Genomic DNA, 24,165 nt, shown 5'->3' on the forward strand with positions numbered 1-24,165 from the left:
TTTTTTCATTTCGGGTAGTAGCTGCGTGGAATGACCTTCCTCCGACGGTTGTACACGCTCCTTCTCGAACCCAATTTAAAGCACTATTAGACATTTATTTGTGCGAATCCTCGCGCTGGCGAGCATATTGCCCCGCGCTGAGAACATAAAGAGTAGTGCTACACCCTTTTTTCACTTGTGCCTTTCAGGTGAACGACAGCCACTGACCGACAAGAACAAAACCGACCCGGGAAACTTGGGCAAAAGCCTCGATCCTGTGTATCGATCCGTGAATCCGTGAATCCACGGAAATTGCCGTGCACATTTTGTAGCTGGTGATTATGTATCCTTGCATATGTGGGATATGCACTGACAGTGTCGAGTGCGACCGGCAGTTAGCAGACTGCATGTGTCCAGCAAACAGTGTTTAACCAGATACTGTTAGAAGTGCTTTTTCCGAGAGAATTTGTGCGGAATTCCGTTCTGAAATCGCGCTCCTTGAGTGTCGGTGTCACTAGTGTCATAAAGACTGGTTTAGTAGTTTCCCTGTTCATGTTCGGTGTCACTAGTGTCATAAAGACTGGATTAGTAGTTTCCCCTGTTCATGTTGCTTGTGTTGTGTGCCCAATTAACCATCTGCTATGCCAACCATGCGAATACCATTTGATAGGTGCCAAGTACATTGAAAGTGTTGGAAGCTGCAATACATTGCGACTTTTGGGTGTTAGTAGGCGATGTCACAACTTCACAGCTCACGACACCTCTTATTATCCGATGATGTTTGAATACAGATTCCATTGAGGCGCTTAATTTCATCTTTCTGCCTTTTAGCCCTCGACTCCCGTGTGACTACGGGTCGTCCTTTTCCCCCGGAGGCAATGTCAGTGTGTCAATAAACTGTATACAAGCGTCACGCATTCCTTGATCCAGTCTTACTAGTCCGGATCAGTTATCGCGCACAGCAGCCGTGTTTTCGAGAACTGCTTAAGGTGACGAGGCCCTTCCACATGATTGCTCATAGCTAATCCATTGATGAGGAAGGCCGACTTTGAGTTCTCCAAATCATTCGGGACGGATGTAGTAGTTTCTGTCAGGCAACCAATCACTTTTCCACTGCGTCACACCACTTCGATTGTGTTCCACCACATCATCGAAAGATACAATATACCCGAATTCGCTCACGACTGTAGGTTACCGTCCACAATCTCTGATTTTGACTTTTTTCTAGCGCTTTTGAAGGAACTTCAAAAGTTCATCGAACAAGAGAGAAACAAGGATTTCCTCAAGCTTTATTCGGAAGCTCTAGATGAACTAACCGATGGGTCAGTTGATGTGAATGAGCTATGTAATCACTTGGATCAAGCCTACAGAAAGGTTGGCCATTTTCCTTCCCGTTTTTTTACCTATTGTAGCATGTATCAACTTATGCAGAGCCAAGCATCCCCGACGATGATGAACTGTTTGGCCAGGCGTACCATCATGTCGTACACTCAGCAGACGCAGAAGAACTAATGAGGTTGGAACAGTCTTTTGCATTGGCAGTCTCTACAGAGGTGGATAAGAAGAATGCCGTGTTGAAGAGAATGGACGAAGAGTAAGTAGTTTTAAGGCTGGAGCTGTAGACAAGCTGGCTGTTATTCGGGCTCATATCGGTGTTGTACATATTACACTATGTTGGCACTGCTCCCTCAGGTATTTTGCATATGCTTTGCGACAGCTTCTCCGCATGTCGGAAGTTGCCTATCAGCAGCTCCCCGGTTACGGAATTCATTCGTCAATAGCATAGCGGCATAACGAACCATGGTTTCCAAGCCAAATGAAATTACGCAGTAAAACTTTATACAGCGTTTCAGCACCCTACTGACAACCTGGGGTTTTCTGATCTTTCTATAGTTCCCGCCTATGTATTCTACAAAGCAGTTATTCACAGGTTTTTAGCGAAGGCTCAGTGAGTTAGCTAGGGTGTAATTTCTGGCAGGGTGTCTGTGCAGGCGATCTATATCAAGGGACTGACCGCGAATGTTTTCTATAGTCAAAAGAAAGGAAAGGAACGGTAACCATCCAGTTGAACGACTGTACTTGACTTGATCTGAGGCGTGACGAACTTGTCAGTTATTATCCCATTGTATCGGGTTGTTCCGCAATATTTCAGTGGTCAGAGCGCGAATTTATTGACCGGAAGGTCCGTGGTTCGAACCCGAGTTCTGCATCAAGACTTCTTTCTATCCTTGTCATCCTGAAAGTATTCCAGCCCACATGCTTTCTTCCGGTGGCATGGCCGCTAGGCACTGGAAGTGTATTACTGGTGGACGATTGATGTTATTACTTTTGATTGTTCCGCATAAAGTCGTCACCTGCAGGATAATCGTGTAATTCCAGAACCACCCCCCGCATGAATCCTCCCCATGTTGCTTCGCTTTTAGGTTATTTCGAAACGAATTTCATTTACTTTGAAGAAACGCCAAACATCTTGTCGCATTATGTTTGGCAGTGCAGCGCTGTTTGTTCGCTAGGACAATATCACTACTCAGTCTTCTAAGACACTTATTGCCGGTTCACGATATTGAGCGATTTTTGGCGTGATTCCTGGCTATCAAGTGCCTTCTGAACGAGTGGATGGGAACCAGTTTCCCTACCTCCTGTGTGCTATAATTGTCAACAGTTTCGGAAATCCATGTTAGGGGAGCGGGTTTTATCGAATTCTGAATATGAACAGAAGCACACGAAATGCAGAGGCAAAGCACAGTAGTGTTATGTGAAGAAAAAACGAAATCCTGGGGTGCGACTCTGACCTCTTGCCCACAGGGCGAATCCTCCGGCCCGGTAAGCGGGAGTTCGCAGGTTGGAGTCCCGTTCAGGAACTCGTTTAATTTGCTTTGTGTGTGCTTAAGCCCGTGTACAAAACATTGGCAATCTTGAAATAAGAATTCCAAGGACCGATAGTTTCCGCGACGAATGGCAGCTAGGCACCGAATGGGCGTTGCAGCTGAACAGTTTAATTAATTAAACCACATCTGTGTTTTCCAAAATCGCTCTGGATTTTTGTGAGGTAAGCACTGCTAATGACTGTCAATTAGGACAGTGCTTCTCGGATTTTCCGCGCAGATTGACTTCACTCATTTGGAGAATTCTCAAAGCTCCGCTTACTACCAACAAAAAAAACGCCCCTAATGCTATGACACTCAAACACAACTAGCCCTTGGTAATACTAGTTTGACAACTGTGTGAAGCTCCCCCTCTACCCTATATAGACTTAAGTGCAGTCGTTGAATTTAATTTTGTGAACAAAGTCCATGATTCCGTTCGCTTGGAGGCGATCATTCAGTTGCACCATTGCAGAGCGCAGTGTCCTTCTTCTGGAGTGCTACTTGTGTCAGCTGTGTTTAGAATTCTACCAATGAATTCGAATGGTTTACATGGAGTAACAGTAGTCCAAGTTCATTCTCTTTTTGATTTCGCCACTGATACCAACACTTCGTAACTGGTGGCTAATCAAACTAGCTGAATATTCACTACCCCGAAGTTTGTTCTTTCAATTTGGGACGCTGTCTCGTCATATTCTGTGCGCAAGGCCCTTACTTGGCTAAACATTGATGAGGCAATGCTAGCAAATACCAACTTCGAGTGGGAAGACCGCTCCATTGTCAATTGGCTTCTCATACACTGTGGCCTTTAGTTTATACCCGACCTTATGCAGTCTAGGAAAGACAGCGTACCCGAAGTTGACTCTATCTCCATATTGAATTTGGTGCGTGGATCGAAGAAAGTCAGTTGTAAAGCTCACTGACCTTGCATCGTTCCATCACGATGGAAGTGTCATCTACATAACGCCAGAATAGCATGGGTGGATACGGGAATCCGGCCAAAGCTTTTTGTTCACAATCTTCCTCAAGAATGTTTGCCCGAACAGGAGATATTGGACATCCCATTTTTAGACCTTGTTCTTGGGTGAAAATCATGGAATCAAAAACGAAGTGAGATTCAAACAGGCTTTCATTCCTCTCACCATTATTCCTACCGCAAGCTGTGTTTGTTCTAAAAGGGTGATATCTGCTAGTAGCAGTAGCTTAGCTATTTCTAAAGTCCCCTTTTGGCACATTTCTGTATAAAGAACTGATACGGAAACTTACAAGAATGTCATCTGGTTCCATGGTGAAACCCACTACTTTGTTAGTAAAGTCATGAATTCCTGAAGTTATTACTAGATTTTCCGCTGAATGGTTTTAAAATACCTGGGGAACCTATTTCGTCTACTACCGGTCTCACCGGGACATCTGGTTTGTGGATTTTTGACGGACCGTAACTCCGTGGTTTGTTTGCACTTTTGGAGTACAATGGATGCCTTTTACCTTGCCCTAGGTGGTTTATCATGGGCCGCAAATACCTGCAAACTCTAAATTTACTCCTATTCATCATAGACGTAATGTCCCCATTATCGATCTGCCGATAGAGACCCTCACCTAGGTGTTGCTTGACCTCTGGTTCATGACAACGGTGGCCTTACCCCTATGAGTTTTCGTAACCATTACGTTGTCAACCTGTTTAGAGGCGTTTAACGCTCGCCCTTTTGCTGGCGTAATATCTGGAGATCCTGACTGTTGCGACTTAAGGGCTGTGACCAGCTTTATCCGTAGCTTATCTGTTTTCATTGGCGGAATTTTCTGCAACACAGATTGAATGTCAGGGATCATTTTTTGCTTCTCCTTATCACCCTTTTACTTATCACAAACTTTAAGTCCTCCTCTAACAGACAGAGCTGTTTCTCAGTTAGCGGTTTATTTAATAAACGTACAACGCTACAATGGGTGGTAGGCGGCTCATGCTTCGTTTCGGGTTCGCTAGAATGCTGAGTCGTGGAGAATTGACGTACTTGTCTCTGTCTGCAGTGTTGTCCTTTAATGGTTTTCACTTTGTTGTGTTCGTTCTGAGTAAGTGGGAGTCTGCGGGAAAGAGCACGGTGTGAAGATATTGAGCAGACGTGTGTTGTGACGGGTATCAGTTAAATACCAAGTGATTAAGTGGATCCTCTGTTTGAGGAATGACATGACCATTGAGAATGCTATTCGGACAAAGCGAGTGATGTATCCGGTGACTTAACCAGTATGGATATGGGACTAAGCTGTGCTCCAAGCATCTTTCATTGAATGTGCGCTGGTCCTCTCGGCTTATTTCTAACCGTTGCAGCTGGACGTAGTCACTTGAGAGTTTGAGAACACATGGCCCGTAACTGTTTGCAAGCAATTGTAAAACGTCTGAAACTAACTGAGAAGTTATCTTTTCAAAAAGACTCGATAGAAATTACAAGCTCTCACTAACGAAATTTACCATTGGCACCCACAGATAACCATTAATCGAAGCAACTTGAACCGGAAGATCGAGGAACCAAACCCGGTAAAAAAAAGTTGCTTGCCTAAATCGTACGGTTGAAGTATTAGGGGATTTCGAATTATTTTTTACCGGTATACCTTTGTAATGTACTACTCGTAAGGTTGCTGAAAATCCGTCGACAGCCCACGACCGGTTTCGCCCTTTTCGGGGCTCATCAGGTAGGCGCAGTCCCCGGGTTTCCGTCAAACTTACGTTCCACTTGGAGCCAAATTGCACGCAATTAGCGAATATACACTCATTTGCTAATTTCGTGCAATTTGGCTCCAAGTGGAACGTAAGTTTGACGGAAACCCGGGAACTGCGCCTACCTGCTGAGTCCCAAAAAGGGCGAAACCGGTCGTGGGCTGTCGACGGATTTTCAGCAACCTTACGAGTAGCACATTACAAAGATATACCGGTGAAAAATAATTCGAAATCCCCTAATACTTCAACCGTACGATTTAGGCAAGCAACTTCAACCCCTCAACTAACATTCGACATTGTTCTAGTGGGCTAATCTAAAGAGGTCTTGCTGTTTAGTGATCCGTCTGCCTTAAAATCTGGCCAACTTGATGGCCTTTGCATAAGGCCTGATGAAGCTTTTGTGTCAAAAGCGAAACGTTGCCCACTTAAAAGCTAGCAGTTGCTTACCAAGCCCTTTTGGAAAGAAAACTTCTCAATTGGTTCCGAATTTTCTCCATTTCATTGAGGATGGGAATTACCTTTCTGTTAGTGAAGCGCTCTGCTTATACTAGGCGATTCGACTTTGAAACTACTGTCGGTCGCTATTTTTCCACTTTTTCGTCATTTTGTCATATCTTGAAAGTAGTGCAATCATGGTTGTGTCTAATCTCAAAGTTCTGTAGCGGCGACGACAGCTAAGTAGTTTAAACCTGAGGCATACTGCACTTAGGAAGTCAAGTGAGCTTTCTTTCTATATAAAGCCGACAGCCCTACAACCAAGCCTGTGACCAATATACGTAGAAGTTTATTTCAAGAATTTATTACCTTTGTTTCTATCTACTAGGTTGATAAAAAATACAGAGATAGGATTGCAAAAGCTTGGACCTGACATCCCACAAACCATCACTCAGATGCAGGGAACCCATATTCGCAACCGTGAGCTGGTAGAAAGCCAATGGAACAGCTGTATAAGTGAGCTAAAACGAATTCAGCGACGTGAGTTGCGGGCCTTCGTGATGTCTATCGAAGAACGCCGGTCTTCTTCAGGGACGGGATGTGAACCGACTACCCAACCGCTCATCTGTCCTGTGACTGACCTTCCCGGAACCAAACGCCGCATAAAAACACCCAAACGAACCACGTAAGTCACTTAACAAAACCAGTATGTGAACTGAGTGAAGGCCAATAAACCAGCTCCTTTTTGTGCATACCAGCTCTTTCAACGTGAACTCAAAATGGAAACACTAGTTACTAAACTCACGAAACATCAGGCTTCGTATTCGGCGTCCGACTAAAGACAACGGACACCATTCATTTTTCCTAATTTTCAACTCTGATGTGAAACGTTAATAAAGCCATTGGGAGAAATTATCATTCGTCGCTCAACCCACAGTCTTACGAGTGCCACTCAATGGGTACTGGTCAGCGAGGCGGTAGCAAATGCTTGTGGCGGCTGAATTAGGATGTGGGACGTAGTTAGACCTAGCAATTTTTGTTGGACTGCAGGATGACACGTGATTCATCGCTGCTCGAGCTTGACCGAGGACTACTGTCGCCTTGTAGAGAGACGAGGTTGAGTGAACAGAGAGTTGTATGAGAGCTGGTCTGCTTGATGATTTTTTCAGACTTCCACTTATATTTGGAGGAGCCATGATTTCAAAATACGGCGACCGGGAAAGCTGCGATGCGTAACCGAGTGACAAGTTACACGGCGTTCAAAGTTCGGTATGCATAAATTTCTACAGGACGAGGAAGAATGTAGCCAGCTGGAAGCAATTCACAAGCACCACAGTTTGAGTGAGATCGAGCAGCACGTTATGTAAATTCAAGAATCGGAGGATATGGGAAATAGTGACAAAAGTGAGTTCAGTCTTGATGTACAGGCAGACCAGCGTGATACTGGCTTTTCTTTCCGAGGCCGAAATGTGCATTCAATAAGTACCACTCAACTGGTGACCTGGAGGCGAGTCACCGCGGCGTATTCCAGTATGTTTCACAATATCCTAACAGTTTGCTCTACGAAAGCGCCCGATGTGTAGTGCAAAAGTTTTGGTCTATCTTACAAGATAGTCTGTTGTTGGTATTGGTTGACCGGCTGATGATCGCGCAGTTTCTCTGAGACTATTTTCAATAAAGTTTTCGCTGATCGGGACTGATCACTGTTGAAAGACGAGTATTATAGACGACCTGAGTGATATGACGTTTCGCAGTCTTAGTGAGCGACGAACCTCATTCGTGTTTACTGCTTTCAAATGGGAAGCAATGTAAACCTAGTGTTTCATGGCTTTCATAATATATACTACGTTGGATTCTTCCTTGAGCTGAGTCATTAAAGAGGCGGGTTGTTCCTGGTAGCATTTCTCAAAGACCTGTGTACCGCGTTTGTTGAAATCTTTCATCGAAAAAATGCTTTTCGGACAGGATCGCCTGATAGAACACTTAAGTCTCCCCATATTCATTCTATAGATGGTTCTCATGGGTCTCAGCGTTCTACTTCCACTGGCTAAGCTCTTATCATGAACTTTTGCGTCATATACTAATCCTTGTTGTCACATTACCGACGAGTTCATGTCATAAAAAAGAAAGTCGGCGATTTACGTTGAGATATTGATTAACTTTCTAACAGAAGTTTAAGCACTACGGCACTACTCTACACACGTTGGCCAAAGGCACTATTTGTGTCGAAAATAGCGTTGCAAAAAACGGACCCACTTTGGTTTTCAGCTCTCCTGGATGCAGCATCTAATCCTCACAGCGCACTCGTTGAGGTATTCGCTTTTGCCGACACATTGTCTTTGTGTGTTGGATTTATATAATTTTCCGGGCTTATCCCGTATTCTTTTCAGCTGATTTGTTGATCGCGTTTCGTTCAAGCATTCCTTTATTTACTTGTTCATCTTTCCGGGGCGGTTTTTCGCTTTTGTGTTTAACTCAGTCGGATTCAATCCTACGGTCGAACATCACTCAGGTTCTAGAAGGAGCATACCAGCCAGTTCGTAAGTTCGAAGTGGACGCTGTCTGTTCATCGCTTTGTCCACCATTTTCTCGGGGCTTATTGTATAAGGGAAAGGTTGGTGCGAGGGAGAACTTGCTAGCTAGTTACAGCCACGCGCAAGTGGCCATGTAATGAGACCATCCTCGGGTTTCGGTCACTGGTAACCGCCAGTGGAATCACTTTCCGCTCACTCTGGTGAGTCGTGTGCATCGGTTGAATGAAGGAACCCGCAGATACTTGATGGCGATGGGCAGGTTTTTGATGGAAAACGCAACGAGCCTGAGGTCAAGGTCAGTCGATCATGTCTCCTCCCAAGTGTAGTGCGTAGAAAACGCACTGTACCTGTCGGAATTTCCGTTGGTCAGACAACATTCATCCATTCTTAAGAGTATCTAGTTGCACGAATCCGTCGAGAAAATATACCAAAAGTGCTTGCCATAAGCGAAATCGAGTGACCGTATTGAACGGAATACAAAAAACTGTAAAACCCGCTTTATTGTTATACGTGCCATTATCTGCTTCTCGTGAGGCGTGTTATCAAGCATGATTTCCTAGACGAGATGTTTTAGTGATTAGAGGACGAGTTTACTTACCGGAAGGTCCGTGGTTCGAACCCTGCCTCTGAATCTCGACTTCTTTCAAGGCTTGAGCAACCTGGCAGTTTCCCAGCCCTCGGGCTTCCTTCGGGTGGCATGACAGCTAGGCACCGAAAGGGTGTTACAGCTGAACAATGTGGTCAAGCGTGCGGCCATGTCAGAACTTTTCTTCCGTAATTCCACTCGTGTTATTTGTATGTTGTAAGGTTGGACTGGGAACATGCTTTATTTCGCTCTCCCTCACCTGGTATCTCGGTATGCAGCACACTTCTACCGGCTACCATTTTCCTAACAAAATTTATCATCACATCGGCTATCGTTTATGTTCTTTGGCAGAACTGGGCGTCCCAACGAACCATGGTCCCAGAGCTTCACTGTGCAGCTTGGCCGTCAGCTTCGAACTACCTGTAATTTCCGCCTGATACGGGCCGACCCGATGAGCTTGTTGAACAACTTGGGTTTTTTGTCTAAAGAATTTGAATACCCTGATCAGTCCAAGTGAGTGTATCATCTGTTGGTGGATGAACTATTTGTGCTCAAAGTATGACCCATGCGTGGGAGTGTTTTGTAAACGCTTTTGTCATCTTACCACAGTACACAGGCCGCTTTCCATTTCCCGTGAGTGAGCCTTATTTCTTCACTGCGCAAAACCCATATTGATCTCACACGCTGTTTAGCCTCACACAGATTAAACATTCGAGGAGAACTTGAACCGTTCAGCTGTGAATTTTATTCAGGGCTCGTAGAGCAGTGGCAACACTCGCCGCCCACGTCAGGTGATCTTAGTTCAATCCCTAAATGCTCATGGATGCACACTACTGACGTATAAAAAAAGCAAAGCTTCAGAGTGATATGGTCACGGGTAGTATATCTGTTTATCAGATCAGGTCTTGCCAAGCTTTATACGTCGCTAGGCCCGGGAAACTTCCAACTAATCATCCCGTTTTCTAAATCATCACCATGGGCAACAATGCTCTGGCGTTTGGCTTAAAGAAATAAAATGGTCCCTCAGCAATCTGCCTTGCAAGCCAGCGCTGGATTCTATCTATCTTGAATAACGGAATTCATATGATAAAGCAGCCAGTGGTAATGAATCCAACTTACTCTTTCGTGTGGGATAACCACAGCAGAATAACTATCTCTTCCATGCCGTTTGGTGTCCCTTATCTTCAGTTCACCTGCGGATGATTTGGCTGAGCGATTGAGCAATGCCCTGGGTCTTTATTCACACGAGTTGAACGGAATGGTTGTGATCGTAGACAAGCGAATCAATTCATTTCGAGGCATCAACCGACGTGAGTTCACCACTTACCTATCCTCACAACCGGAAGCTTTTCTTTTACACGTAGTTGAACAGTTGCTCGCTAAAAACTTAATTAGCCCCGTAAACCAGGCGGTTTTAGGCTTCAATCGAAGTTTCTTAAATTCACTGTTGGTTAACCCTTCTGATTGGAGCTTCGGTATTCCGATTGTTCGCCAACCCATGGGGATTTTGGTTGTGATTCGGATACGTATTTGTAGCAGTGTACCCACCTAGAACGGGCCATCAGTGCTTTCCAATAGAGTGTTCCTGTAGGTTTTGTTTCATTATGCCTTCATTTTGTATCGTCATAATCTGCTCTACATCAAACCGGCGGCGACTTGGTCACAGTGTCCATGTGACACATCTGTTTGCCTCCTTTGACACGATGCGTGCGAGAAGTCAAGCTCCGGGCTCCAGCTGTTATACGGGTACAATAAAAACCCAACTGCAGTAAAATTATGTATACTGAGTGCAAGGCAATGTAATGCAATATTTAGATGAGTCGGGTGCAAACTCACTCTCTAGGTTAGAGATTGGTTGACTATCTAATCGAGTGCAGTACCGTCCAATGCACGTAGGTGCGAACAAGATATTTCACACACCGTGCCGAAGGAAGGTGAACACAGGTGACGCGCACGCCCAGTCGCCTCCGGCCTCTCGGAGTAGAGGGACTCTAGTTGGCTTATCCCTAAATTAAGGTTCAGTTCGGTCCAGTTTCCCGTGCGTTTTTTCGTGAAGCCAATCTCGGCCCGAAGCCTTATCCATCCGTGGTCATACGATTATGGCTTTCAGACTTTGTGCATGATGCAGCATGCTTAATTTGTATACATACTTAGCTTCGATTACTGTCTCATCATGCCTCAACTTCTTCAGTGCAGCGTCATGTATGAATCATAAATCGTTTAAGGAGAACAGGACTTTTCAGCCAGTCATAAGCATCTACATTCTATGGTCTTGCTTTTATTAGCAAGACATTGGCCCCTCTGGGACCTGGTTTACAAATTCCTGATGTCTTAACTATTTGGCCTTAGACGTTTCCCAGTGTGCAACTTTCTACCAATATATTTTGAAATGAGGCTAAATCTGCTATCTTTTTAGACTCAATCGCTGTAGTCTGCCCACAGAGCTGATAACCTAGCACGAACAGTCTTCTTGCAGATTTCAAATTCTTACAGGGTGGAGAATATATCGGAAACTATGTTATGCATTCCTTCGGTTGGGTCTACTGCGTTTTCTCTGAGGGTTCCGTAGAAACGCTTTTAAACCGAAGCCACTCATTTTTTACCTTTCCAGGCCTTGCCGAAGCGTGTGAACGCTCTACAGAATTTCACTTTCCTGATTTGGATTATCAACTGGCCTCGATTCAAGAGACCATCAATCGTCTTGGCCCGCGGCAGCCAGCCACCGTAGATGGTGACACTTTGGCTGTAGCCTGTCCAGCAGTGGATTCTGGTAAGCGCATGTAAATGTCCCCGAAAGCGGCGTTTTGAAGTTATCGTGAATCAGTCAATGTGAGAATTATCTCAGCATACCATCATTTGACTCCTTCTCTTCGATCTAAAGCTATTATCATGCTCAGTGGTAAGGTTTCAGTGTTGACTCCGACCCCTGGCATATTGTCTAGTATGATGGACGTGGTTCTAAACGTATTTGCAATGCGTAACAGGATCACTGGTCAGGCATCTATGCTCTACTCTACATGCCCTCGAGACAGGGTAGCCCTTCGCAACTAAGTTGGTCACTGGCTCTTCAGAAAACCCTAACAACTGCTGCCACGTGAATCGAACTTTGCATCAGAAACTAGGGAGAGGCATTGAGTCAAAGACTCAAGATGGGGTACCTAAATCAAACCCTGCTTTGGTGTAGGTAACCGGGGACTATCATTCACTCTTGCAGCTCATCAACCCTTCCCATACATCAGTATCGTGATTGTGCGTGGACGGGATACTGTCATTTGCATCAGAAACTAGGGAGAGGCATTGAGTCAAAGACTCAAGATGGGGTACCTAAATCAAACCCTGCTTTGGTGTAGGTAACCGGGGACTATCATTCACTCTTGCAGCTCATCAACCCTTCCCATACATCAGTATCGTGATTGTGCGTGGACGGAGATACTGTCAGGGCGCTTAGATCTCACAAGTTCCGGATCCCAACGCGGAGGGCAGGTGACTATGTTGGTCATATCTCTAACCACTGACCAGCCTGGCGTACTAGATTGCCAGTGTTCCACAGACATCATCCCGTATAGTTTAATGGGTCACAAAGTCACCAATACCGTCACATCACGTTGAGGTCCAGTCTGTTCGTGACGGTCTCCTCCATACCCTTCACCCAAAATTTTCTCATTCATTTGCAGTCGTCCAACTGTTGCTCCTTGTCCTGGCTTCTGTCCGGTAAGGTAGATATAAAAAAACCTTATTAAATTCAGTGGATTTGTTCCACGTTGCTGCTTCCGACATTAAGAGCTCCGCATCAAACGGAGAACTTGTTTTCCATTTCGGTTTTTGTGCCCACGAAACATGTACACAAGATCCCAGTTCCGTCATACACTTCAAATCGCTCCGGATGCATCCAGATTCTTCGCAGTTTACTCTTCGGGTTTCTGGCTATCTTGATGCTGTGATTCGTGTGTCTATGGCGGGGGGTAGGTTGTGCTTATCTCTAGAAGGAATGTACTGTATTGGACTGGATTCCAATAATTAATCGTTTTTGCCTTATTCAGTTGTTTGGCTCAGCTGGGGTAAACGGCGTTTGTTGTTAGTGTACAGTCTGATAATAGCTCTATAGTGAGAATGATAGCTCTTGTCGAGGTTTGTCACGGTTTTTCCGGTCAGCAAGAAGTACGGCTATCCTGATTTTGGTAGGTGATATGAATGCTCAGGTTTACCGACTGATCCCCGAGGAGGCCCGTCTTGGCGGGTGAATCTGGGTTAGCGCTCATCGCCCGGTTTATGGGGAACGAATTCTCCACTTGTGTACTGAACATAATTTGAGGAGAAAAATTGTACCGACAACAAACGACTATGTGGCACGCAGACCACTCAAACTAAATAGTGAAGAGCCCACGGAGTGACAGATCGCTGGTGCATAGGGATGCCAGAGATATAGAAAAAGCTTTCGCAGTGGAAACAGTCGGTCATTATGCTACGCAGTTTGGTCTGTCGGATTTGAAAGTCAGGTTCGCGAGAATTGAGCTTGGTTTCGCGCTGGCATAGGTGTATTAGTTTTGTCTTCAATTTGCGACGATTGTTGGAATTGCGCTGATTCTTAGGGCGACGAACGATTGTTACTTGTCTTAGCCTGAAGACCGTCTTTGACTCCACTGACCGTCAGCAAATATACTAATGACTCCTCCTACTAGCATATACGGGTCTATGGCATGTTCCCTTTCGAGATCGCCACATACAGCGGTATCAGATAAAGGTGTAGTCTGCTGTCTTTCTTTTTCTACGTCGTGATCGATTGGTCCCTCTTTAGCTGCTTGTGACACCTCAGGATCAAAATACTTCTGGGTCGTTCACTCATGTGCATTAATTACGTTGACGGTGTTGATCCTCCTGGATCAGACCTTTTAGAAATGCAAGCTATTTTCAGTGACCTATATACCTCTGCCTAACGCTTCATCTTCGCACTTGTGAAGGGTAAAGCCCTATCACAAGACGGGGTCAGATTATCTCCAAGCCCGTTGCTTTCGAATGAACAGATTGATGTGATGGATAGTTCCTGTAGTTGGCAGCTGCATAGTTTCCGGTGGACAAAATCACCTCTCGATTCGGGGATTACGGCGTAGTCCAGACATAGAAACTCGCTAGGTCCCAAGCTCATGTGCTGAACTCGAGATTGGGATTAGTGTGCGTGCTCCTGACCAAAGGGTGTTTCGAACCTGTTGCTGGCCTCTTGTTGGTCAGCATGCTTCTTTTGGGTTGTGGGTTAACCACACGCCGAAAGGGTGTCACAGCCGAATTATTTGATTTCCTCTATGTACAGGGCATACTCGCTCCCTTCTCAAAGCACCACTTCAAAGGGCTGGCCAAAAGTGGCCGATTGAAAGACGTTCTAAAAGACCAAAACTTACCGCTTTTTGAAACGTGGTCTCTCCAGGGAAGGCAAGGATATTTTGTTTGGACTCGGGTTCTGTAGCACCTGCATCCAAGTTCTACACTTTCGACGTAATTATTTTTGCTTTTCAGATCAGTCTGGCAGGTCGCGTGAACCAGCTCACGGGGACGTGTATATCACCAAGCATTCAAATCTTGCTGGTGGTATTGGTGGCCTGGCTGGTGGTGGTGGTGGAATAAGCGTGATCTTTCACCTTGTTCAGGACGAATCCCCGGACCAGGATGAGGGTCGTATTCGATCTGGAACTCCACTCCATTGTTCACTCTCAGCTATTTTACGTGCTTGCTTTGACTACGACATCACGACGCTATCGATGCCGTTGTTACTTGTCCCTAGCCTGCGAGAGGTGAGCTTACCTGAGAATGATGATAGTCATGCTTATAAACTTGTCACTGATTATTTTGATGACTCTCGATCATTGCCTATTAGAAAACTTGTCGAAAGTATGGACTAGGAAATTTCGTTAGATTCACAGTCATTAAGTCGCGTCGCCTTTTCCGTAAGCTTGGTTCTAGTTTTCAAAACCGTGAGTTTCCCGATCACTGTGAATACCGCAAAAAGAACAAAATGTGCAGATCGCCCCCAAGGGGAACACACCGGGGAAATCAAAAATATTTCGCCTCAAGAACGGTTCCGCCTATCTGCGAATGAGGCGGGGTTAGCTCGACCGATAAGTTCCTCAAAAAATATTTGAAGATCGGCATGAGGCGTTCACTCGAACAGAGCATCGAAAACCGTCCGTTTCTTGTTTGCTTCGTTCAGCCTGTTTTAACATTCCACATATGTTATTGCATTGCAAAGTACCGTAGCATCGCAGTGTTCAGTATGACAACCGGCTTTTTCACGCTATCTTCGCTGTTTTACTTTCTTCTAAGGGTCCCATGATACTTAAGAGGCCATCACTTTAGGTGTCAGCCCCCCCCCAGAATTCGTTCTAGCTCAGTAGTCTAAGGTTAGTGCTTGGTTTAGCAGTGGACGAGCTGCCATGTCTAGTCAATTTTCCATAGCTGTGCGTGGGAAAACACCTGTAGGTTGTTCCACCGGCTGTCATTGTAGTCGTTTTAAACCGACACAATGACGTCCAATAAGCGTAAATAATGAGAAGTTGTCAAAACACTGTTCGCTTACCTGGCTGAAAAGTGAGTTCGCCTAAGGACTGCTTTCCAATAAGCTAGCCGAGGCGGTACGTACGTGAAGTACGAAGCGTTATTCCACTGTTTTTTATACAGTAATGTTGAGATGAATAATCAGATGTGTGGCACAATTACCCAGTATCACTGAGATTCTTTTTTATCGCGTTGACGAAACCAATTCTGCAACAAACCCTTAACCGCCCATGTTTATTGACCACGTATGCCCGGCTCAGAGATTTCATCATTAAAACAGTCCGATCCCCTGTGTTTGCCTGAAATTGGGAGCCCGCAATTCGATCTCGGACCGCATATCCACAGGATTGTTCTCTCTTTTGGCCTTCTTGATGTTTACCAGGGTTCGCGCTCCCGAACGAATTTCGTGTCGGGCTTCGTCCACAAAAAATAAGCCAGGCACGTCGAAATCGAATGTCTGTTGGTTCGTATACTATTTATTTGGCTGGATTGCGAATTAAACCACCCGAGAAGTGCTAGCGCTTAACTTCGTTTCTTTCAGCAGTTCCTCATTTGTCAAACAGACGGTCACCCGCCATCAATTATCACTTCCTTTGTGCAGACAGGGACCAGGCACATGTGGTTTAGTTGATTGACGGGACTTCCTATTCGTTCACTTCGCTGTCAAACCCACCTGCAGGCAATTAGATATTAGTGAACCCTGGTTGACTGGCCATCCCACTGGTCCGTCGGGTTAAGCTTTCCTGGCGCACCACACCACCGGCTTAGCATGAAATAATAAGCTACTGGTTCTATTGTGACAACCACGCCACTGGATACTTTAGCTGTAGCTGTGAATCATGCGATGAGCAGTCATTCATCCCCTTCCCCCGTAACAAATTGCACTTAATGGCAAAGTTCACCATAACCTATGGGAGCCCCCACATGGTCATCCGGCTCTACCCCTCCTGGCCGACAATGCTTGCTAACAGCCTGGTAATCAGTGTCACCGTGCGATGCCATAACAAGTTTTGGTGACTACAAGTAACATCGTATGACTCCCGACTCAACCGTTTATTATCTTATAAACTGTCTTCCGCTGGTAAGACACGTCGCTGATGAACACTTTGAAAGGGTTTCGAAACTGTTGACCCAGTACTCAGTCACTTTGCAGTGTCGCCATGAAGTCATCATTCTTCATTTAAGTTCTGTAGCAAGTTAGCGGGCTGCAGACCGTTCGCACCGAAATGGAACTCGCTCACTTTGCTTAGTCGGAACCGCTATCGTCATACACAGCAACCTCACTGTTGACACTATCACAAAACCCCCGCAAGAATGGAAAGAAACTGTAAGAGGAAGGGATCCGGTGCTGGATTACCGAAATCGTCGAGAGGCGAATTTTGGGTTAAAGTAAAACCTGTAATTACCGGACATCTCCCTACGTCTTGGGCTTAAGCGAGGCCAAAAAGATACCTGAACGAATCGGCTGGACTGTAATTCCGTATATCCTCGTAAATTTTGTTGTTCGATGAAAAACTCAGAACATTCTGTACAGAATACAACCACAGGGATGGGAGTCGAATTTGCATCTGATGCTGCGCTTCCGTAAGGTGCTCTGCTCCCTAGAGTTTCGTCGCCGTCATTTGCCGTTTTGGAGAAATGATTTGTAGACTACTCTGTAAACGTGCATCAGCCTAGATAGCTACTCCTCATATAAAGACTATGACCCTCTTATGAGGACCGATTTTCAACTCTTCAGCTTTTCTCAGTTGAGTTAGATGAGAACCCTGCCATAAATACCACCTCTAAACAAAGTAGAATGTGTAAAGTATCAGCAGCACATAGAGATCATCTTTACTCACTGAACAGGTAGCAGTTTTATGCGTGCTGACTAGTTTTCTCATGATTCGTGGATAACAAAGTACTATTTACGTGCATGTTATACGGAGCTCTATTATCCGGGTAAATTCCCCATACAATACCCATAGTTTGTCCAAGAAACCAGTTTACGTGAAAGAGATGTTGGACTAGTTCGACATAGTTCTCGGGAGACAGCCTATGGCGGGGCATCTTCTGCAATGACCCGTCTTCAGTTATTGAAAGCAGCATCCCACAAGAAAGTGCGCGCGAGTACCCACGTACATTTTTGCCACGTGTTCTTCGCGGACTAAGAGATCGCAAGTTCTGCGCATACAGGCACTACTTCACTGGATTGGCCCTCATTGGATTGAAGACACGAGAATTTCGGCATAAGGTGTGGTAGACACAACGGTGACGTCCAGTAGTCGGATAGCGGGCGTTTCTGCTGTTGACCGGAGTTGTGCAGTGACATGGGCGGTCTGGCTCGCTCAGGTAGACTGACACTGATACGACACCTACACTCCAATAAACGGTCTGCCAGATATATGCTTGCCCTCACAGTGCATCCGCGAATCTCAAGGTAGATTTGCTGTCCATACTAAGTGACACCAGCTACCACCCAGCAGCGGTTTTATGTGAGCCTTACTGTCGCATGGCATTGTGATTGGCCTTCCTCACCCATACAGCTCAAACACGTGCTCGCATCTTTTGTTTCATCCAATTTTCTTCCAGCACATGAACGCCTCATGGCGTGCTAGACGCGCCGAAAGTGTTTTCAAAGCACTCAAAGGAGCTTTGATGGATCTGAGCACCTGGCGAGGTCCCACGGTTCGTTCTGTTCAGTTTCTCGCACCAACAGAATTATCGGACAATGAATTGGAAACCTTTGGCCACACGATTAATGCTTCTTTCCTTCAACCTGTCCCAGTCATCGTACCCAGCTAATTTGTTGTCTACCGCCGAATGTGACCTATGCAGTCAGACGCGTTTTGTTTTGTGACCCAGTTGTCTTTCAGTGCTGTTTCGTATCTTCATTAATACTTATACCCCTGCTCTACAACATAATTCCGTGCTACCGGCTAGTGACGTTCTTCCTCCGGTAAATATGTATAATGGCTATACGAAAAATCGGGTCTAGTTCTCATTAATTACGAACGGTATCGATACGTTTGGACGTTGTACATGTAAACGAATAGGGCAAAACGAGCCTAAAGCGTCTTTTCTTTGCGCAGAACGTACACTGCGCATCAATGTGCTGACAATACGTTAACTTATGTTAGCAGAACCTTCCGATTTCTTGAAAGCACCAAAATTCCGTATCGTTATTTAATGAACTTTGTCGTCCCCCCATCGCTTCGCGCTATTTAAACCTGCAGAAATGCCTTTTTGACGTCAAAACTGACGCAAACTGGCACAAGCAACTCCTTTCGAGATTCGTGTCGACTTCGTCATAATACTGTCAGATATAATACGAATTCCGTATAACGGCCACAAATTCCAATGCAACTCCTTGGATTCTCGGACGTATTTAAGTCCTTCACTATGAGTTTGTGACTGTGAAGCGCATGCTGAAGCCCTGGATAACCTCTGTCAGCTTTTCAAGTAATATTCGGGCATTGTCCTTCAAAAAATGGGAATTATATCGTCTGCGTATCCCAGCTCGAAGAAATATGAAATCGATGTTCTGGTCACCTCTCAGCGTTTGCCTGACTACCTCGTCAGTGAAAATAAACAAGAACGGAGAGAGTAGACGTTCTTATCGGACATCACTGCTTTCAGGGAAAATTTTGGAGAGCTCACAATAAACTTGTGCGCCCATAAGCATAGGAGTACAAATACACATTCACACAATATTCACCAACTTCCCGGTTAAAACGGGTGTCAAGATACGCTTGGGGGATAAAGGGCAATCGCTTATTTCTGAAGCAGTCTGGGGTTCCAAGTTAGCCGAAACGCTCAAGTGCGACTACCGTGTCGGTGTGAAATAAAACGCCTCATCGACACTGTTCGCCCACCGGACAATCTGCAGACACGTTTTCACAGTCGAGATGTCGCGTTCCTCGTTACTAATAATGCAGAGATACTCATCAAGCCTAGCTTCTTTAGTTATTCTCTATATATCTGCTTCCCAAACCTGCTTTGTCTAATTAGCCACTCACTAAGTTTCTACAACTTGTTCTGGAGCTAATCCATCCATGCTTCCACACAAACTTCTCTTATTTAATAGTCCTTAGCCCTGTTTCTTTTTGGACCACATATGACGCTTGAGTTTTCTGACGCCAAGTCAGCTTTTACCTCAATCCACTTTGCCTGTTTCTTTTCAGGCGTCCTTGTCTTTTTTCTTTTGGCACGGGCATTGGTCGTAAGTTTTCTTATTCATTTCAACCCACGGGTATTAGAAAAAACAGCATGCGTGTGTGTATGGGAGCGATATGATCACTTTTATGAGTAGAGCGTTCTATCTGAATGTCCGAATAGCTGACGGATTGGGCGCGAATGATAGATACGTATTCACCACAGTGGTGGAAAATTGGTAGCAATGGGACGTTACGAGATCCCACAAGTTTACTCAGAACTGGCATTACCAAGACGCTCTAGAATGCTCTAGCGTTCACCGAAATGCATAATTTTTAGCGAACAAGCCACTGTCAGCAAACATCGAGGTCACCAAATGGAACTATGCTGGTGAAAAACGCCGTGAAATATTAGCCACAAACTTCAATACTGAATGATGCCACGAAACATCTGTAAGGACATGGCCGACGTTGTTCCTCTGAGTCACCGCCAGCAGACGACACAAAGCTCGCATTTGCACTACCAAGGTAGAATATATTGCCGGCCAATTACCCCCTCTACGATTCAGCGGCTAGTGAACAGAACTGGCAATTCGGACCACTGTGCAACCATTTACAGCTAACAATATCACCGCGTGGTTCAGTGGGTTGGTACGCGTGAATCGCTGTGTCCGCTAATGTTCACATTGATTTTAACCGATAGGAACAGTAACGGAATCGAAAGGCTGGAATCGTTATCTAGTTGGGGCGAATAGGCTGAAACAAATGGATAAATAAATAAATAAAGCAGGAAACAATAATAAAGTTACACAAACGATGGAGCATGTAAAGCCTTGAATGTTATCATGAAGCGAAAATGGCGATAAAGGGACCAGTACTGGAGCGAGCCAATAGATTAGTGGAAAATCAAAAAGGCTGAAACAACGTATTTTGCTAGCTAAGACAAGAAAGCTTGTGAAAACTAACAAGCAAAACACGTGCGTTTGGGTTTGTACGGATTGTCTTTGGGTGGGAATAGTAGCGGGTCGGATTGTGCATTTTCAAAACAGTGATTACTTATGGCTACTATAGTTTCACTCAGCGGCATGCGATTCATCTCCAGATTCCGCTTTATGCAAGCTATATCCATACGCTTCTGTTCTATTTCAGATTGCCTAGGATCAATAATTGGAGCCTCACCGTCCATTGATGTAGAATGATAAGTTAAAGTGTCTGGAAATGAAAGACGAATGGATTAGCTGTACCAACCAACCAGCATGAAAATTGTTTAATATGGTAGAAATTTGAAGTAGTTCGACATCCTATGAACTCAATTCAGCTGCATCCTGTCAACAATAAGAATGTCTCCGATCGCTATTGTTCGTGAAGCGCAATCACCGGCAACAACACCATCCAGTTCCTATTCGCTTGCTTGGCACTTTAGATCACACTGAAACCCAGAGACCAAAAATCGGACATCGGTGTTAACAGCCACTTCCTCCCTACCTCATTCGCCTAGGCGACAACAGTGAGTGGAGCAGTAGCGACAGGTTTAGTTTGGACAGTTCGGCATCAGGTTTGAGGGGCGAGATGACCCAAGTGGTTAGAGCGCGAATTTACTGACCGGAAGGTCGGTGGTTCGAACCCGACTTCTGCCTGCCGGCTTCCCCTGTCTAGGCTTGGGCAACATTTCAGGATCCCAGTCCTCGTGCTTCCCTCGCCCTGTTCACCCGGTTGCAGTCGGGGCCGCAGGACCGATTTGGAAAAGCTAGGTATTGGCTGAGGGCTTCACTGCCGTCCTTGAACAGGGTTGGTGAAGGTCATCGGGACCAGCATCACGACGCCATCTGAGTATATGACCGGCCGGAAGGTCGGTGGTTCGAACCTGCCTGTCGGCTTCCCCTGTCTAGGCTTGGGCAACATTTCAGGATCCCAGTCCTCGTGCTTCCCTCGCCCTGTTCACCCGGTTGCAGTCGGGGCCGCAGGACCGATTTGGAAAAGCTAGGTATTGGCTGAGGGCTTCACTGCCGTCCTTGAACAGGGTTGGTGAAGGTCATCGGGACCAGCATCACGACGCCATCTGAGTATATATACCTTCAGGCAATTCTGAAACCAAAGAAGGCTTCATACTCACAGCCCACGTTTCTTTCAAACGCCTACAACCTAAACTGGAATTAGCAGGTAGCCAAGAGTTATTCGAAGTATTCTGCCCAACGGCTCGGACGTTTTTCTCTTTTTTGGACATTAAAGCAGCCGTAAATTTCGATAATTTCACTGACAAGAAGTTGCCAGGGACTCGTCGAACGAGTGAAGTGGAACAATCTGCGGACGTTTCCAGCATTTTCGCTCCTTCAATTGCTTGGACGATTCGGATCTATCAAATTTCCCGGTCTATGCAGACACCTGTTTCAGCTAAGCCCTGGTATAGGTGAGGGCGCCTTGGCAGTATCCCAGCCCTCGTACAACCGTGACATACACAACTAACAATGATCTCATGCCACATCGGCCGTCGCGTGGTGCCATCAGCCTGGTCGCCTTACTTGCTGCATACAACAGGGCGGGTAAGCGAAAACATGCTACTGCTGACGCCCCCTTCTTACTCTTACACGTTTTCTGTCTTTCACCTCCCCCCGCCCAAATTTGAAGACTTTCTCCGCAGGTCCCAGCTCTAGGACTGACCGTTTTGCTCGCCCTGCATCACACTCAGCCGCAGCTTCTGCACGTCCGAGTTCAGTTACAACCCTAAACACTTCGAAGTCAGTTTTCCGACCCCGAAAGCCTGTCTACTTAGCCACCTTCAATGTTCTCACACTGAAGCAAGCAGGTCAACAGGTGTCTCCTGCACGTACGCTGGATTCCCTCTGTATTGAAATATGTTGTCTGTCAGAAACAAGGACGCAGAACGCAACTACTGTAATCGAACTGACTGCTCCCCGCTCTCTTCCAGGTTCCGGATACGCACCTCCGGTGATGCGGAGGCTCCTGCAGCTGGATATGCTGGGGTGGGTATTGTATTGAGCGAACGAGCGGAAGCCTTTTTGCTTGATTGGATACCCGCTGATAGTCGCCTCTGTGTGGTTCGTTTGGCAACATATGAGGAAGTGAGATTCGTCGCACCTTGTTTATTGTGTTTGTTTACGCCCCAACTGACTGTAGCTCTGACTCTGCCAAAGACAGTTTCTAGGCACTTCTAAAGCAAGCTAAAAGCTCAGATATCGTTGTAGTTGCTGGTGATATGAACGCCCAGGTAGGTAGACTAGGCGCTACTGAGGCCCGAATGGGTGGTCGTCTTGGTTTGGACATGAAATGCATGGACAACGGAGACCGCTTACTTCAGATGTGTGCCGATCACAGACTGTTCCTTTGCAGTACGAAGTTCCGGAACAGCGGAAATCCGTTGATAACGTGGTGCCCACCACCAAACCAGCGCCGAATCCAAATAAACCCTATCGCCGTCAGTTATCAGCGGCGAGGGTCGATCACCGTCTGCTGCTCTTTTTGGAACACTAGCGTGGACCATGCACCTGTACGCTGCTGCTTTTCATTGCGCTTTCCAGATGTACGCAAAACGTGCACACTTCGCTTAGTCAGTGAGAAGCTAGTGGACCCAGAAGTCAAACGAAACTATCAGAACCAGCTCCTCGAATGCCTGCCGGACGGTACAGTGTCGGATATAAACGACCACTGGGAAAAATGTCCAAAGCGCTACTCAAAGCCGGAAATTCTGTTTGTGGTACAACCCAGCCAACCCCATCCAAGCATTGGATCATTGATAAGACCGCGTCTTTGCTGGAGACCCGGCGACAGATTCCACCTGGCCGCCACCACAACTCCACACGGCGCATCATCCGACGCCAGGTGAAACTGAGTGTCCGCCCAGACCGATAAACTTCGTGGACCCGAAAGGCCGAAGAAATGGAAGATGCGAAGAATGCTTGAAACGTGCGCAAGCTGTTCCACTTGATTCGTTGGACTGGTCCTGATATGCAACAAAGCAGAACGTTTGGGCCGCTGGGTACAGTACTTCGAGCAGCAATTCAGCTGGTCATCTGCTACCTCCAATCCAGAAACCTGGCCTTCAACAGAAAGGTGGACCGTAAATATGGAGCCGCCTCCAGTCTCAGAAGTGTCTGAATGTACTTCCCTTCTCAAGCGTCATCGTGCTGCTGGCCCTGATGACCTTCCACCTGCTCTTTTCAAGGATGGCGGTGGGTTCCCCAGTCAGTGCCCCTCTAGCCTATTTGGGTCTACCTGGGAGAAGGAGGCCGTCCCAGACAACTGGGGTGAATCGATTGTGGTGCCCATTCCCAAACAGGGTACTCGCAATGAATGTGATAACCACAGAGGTGTTAGTTTGACGCCTGTTGTGACAAGGCTTCTGGCGTCACTGATTCTTCGTCGTCTT

The 24,165-nt window shown here is 46.0% G+C and overlaps 3 protein-coding genes across 3 annotated transcripts in view; 2 read left to right on the forward strand and 1 right to left on the reverse strand.

Moving 5' to 3' along the window:
• The window catches only part of T265_07776 (hypothetical protein), a gene marked incomplete at both ends in the record, with an annotated part of 99,299 nt that extends 80,742 nt beyond the window's left edge, over window positions 1-18,557 (forward strand). Inside the window, 8 exons of the mRNA XM_009173388.1 lie at window positions 1,219-1,353; window positions 1,392-1,573; window positions 6,374-6,670; window positions 9,457-9,618; window positions 10,294-10,415; window positions 11,717-11,875; window positions 14,614-14,888; window positions 18,220-18,557. Coding sequence (XP_009171652.1) covers window positions 1,219-1,353; window positions 1,392-1,573; window positions 6,374-6,670; window positions 9,457-9,618; window positions 10,294-10,415; window positions 11,717-11,875; window positions 14,614-14,888; window positions 18,220-18,432 — 1,545 coding nt within the window. The remainder of the gene's footprint in view (window positions 1-1,218; window positions 1,354-1,391; window positions 1,574-6,373; window positions 6,671-9,456; window positions 9,619-10,293; window positions 10,416-11,716; window positions 11,876-14,613; window positions 14,889-18,219) is intronic.
• A 1,864-nt stretch (window positions 18,558-20,421) lies between these two features.
• T265_07779 (hypothetical protein) lies at window positions 20,422-20,967 on the reverse strand (the record flags this gene model as incomplete). Its single annotated transcript, XM_009173391.1, has 2 exons — window positions 20,422-20,537; window positions 20,748-20,967. The coding sequence occupies 2 exons, from the start codon at window positions 20,965-20,967 to the stop codon at window positions 20,422-20,424; spliced, it is 336 nt and encodes a 111-aa protein (XP_009171655.1).
• Window positions 20,968-23,862: 2,895 nt separating this feature from the next.
• Window positions 23,863-24,165, forward strand: part of T265_07780 (hypothetical protein) — a gene marked incomplete at both ends in the record, with an annotated part of 43,372 nt that continues 43,069 nt past the window's right edge. Inside the window, one exon of the mRNA XM_009173392.1 lies at window positions 23,863-24,108. Coding sequence (XP_009171656.1) covers window positions 23,863-24,108 — 246 coding nt within the window. The remainder of the gene's footprint in view (window positions 24,109-24,165) is intronic.

The sequence above is a fragment of the Opisthorchis viverrini genome (genome assembly GCF_000715545.1).
Source record: "Opisthorchis viverrini unplaced genomic scaffold opera_v5_188, whole genome shotgun sequence".
NCBI classification, from domain to species: domain Eukaryota; kingdom Metazoa; phylum Platyhelminthes; class Trematoda; order Opisthorchiida; family Opisthorchiidae; genus Opisthorchis; species Opisthorchis viverrini.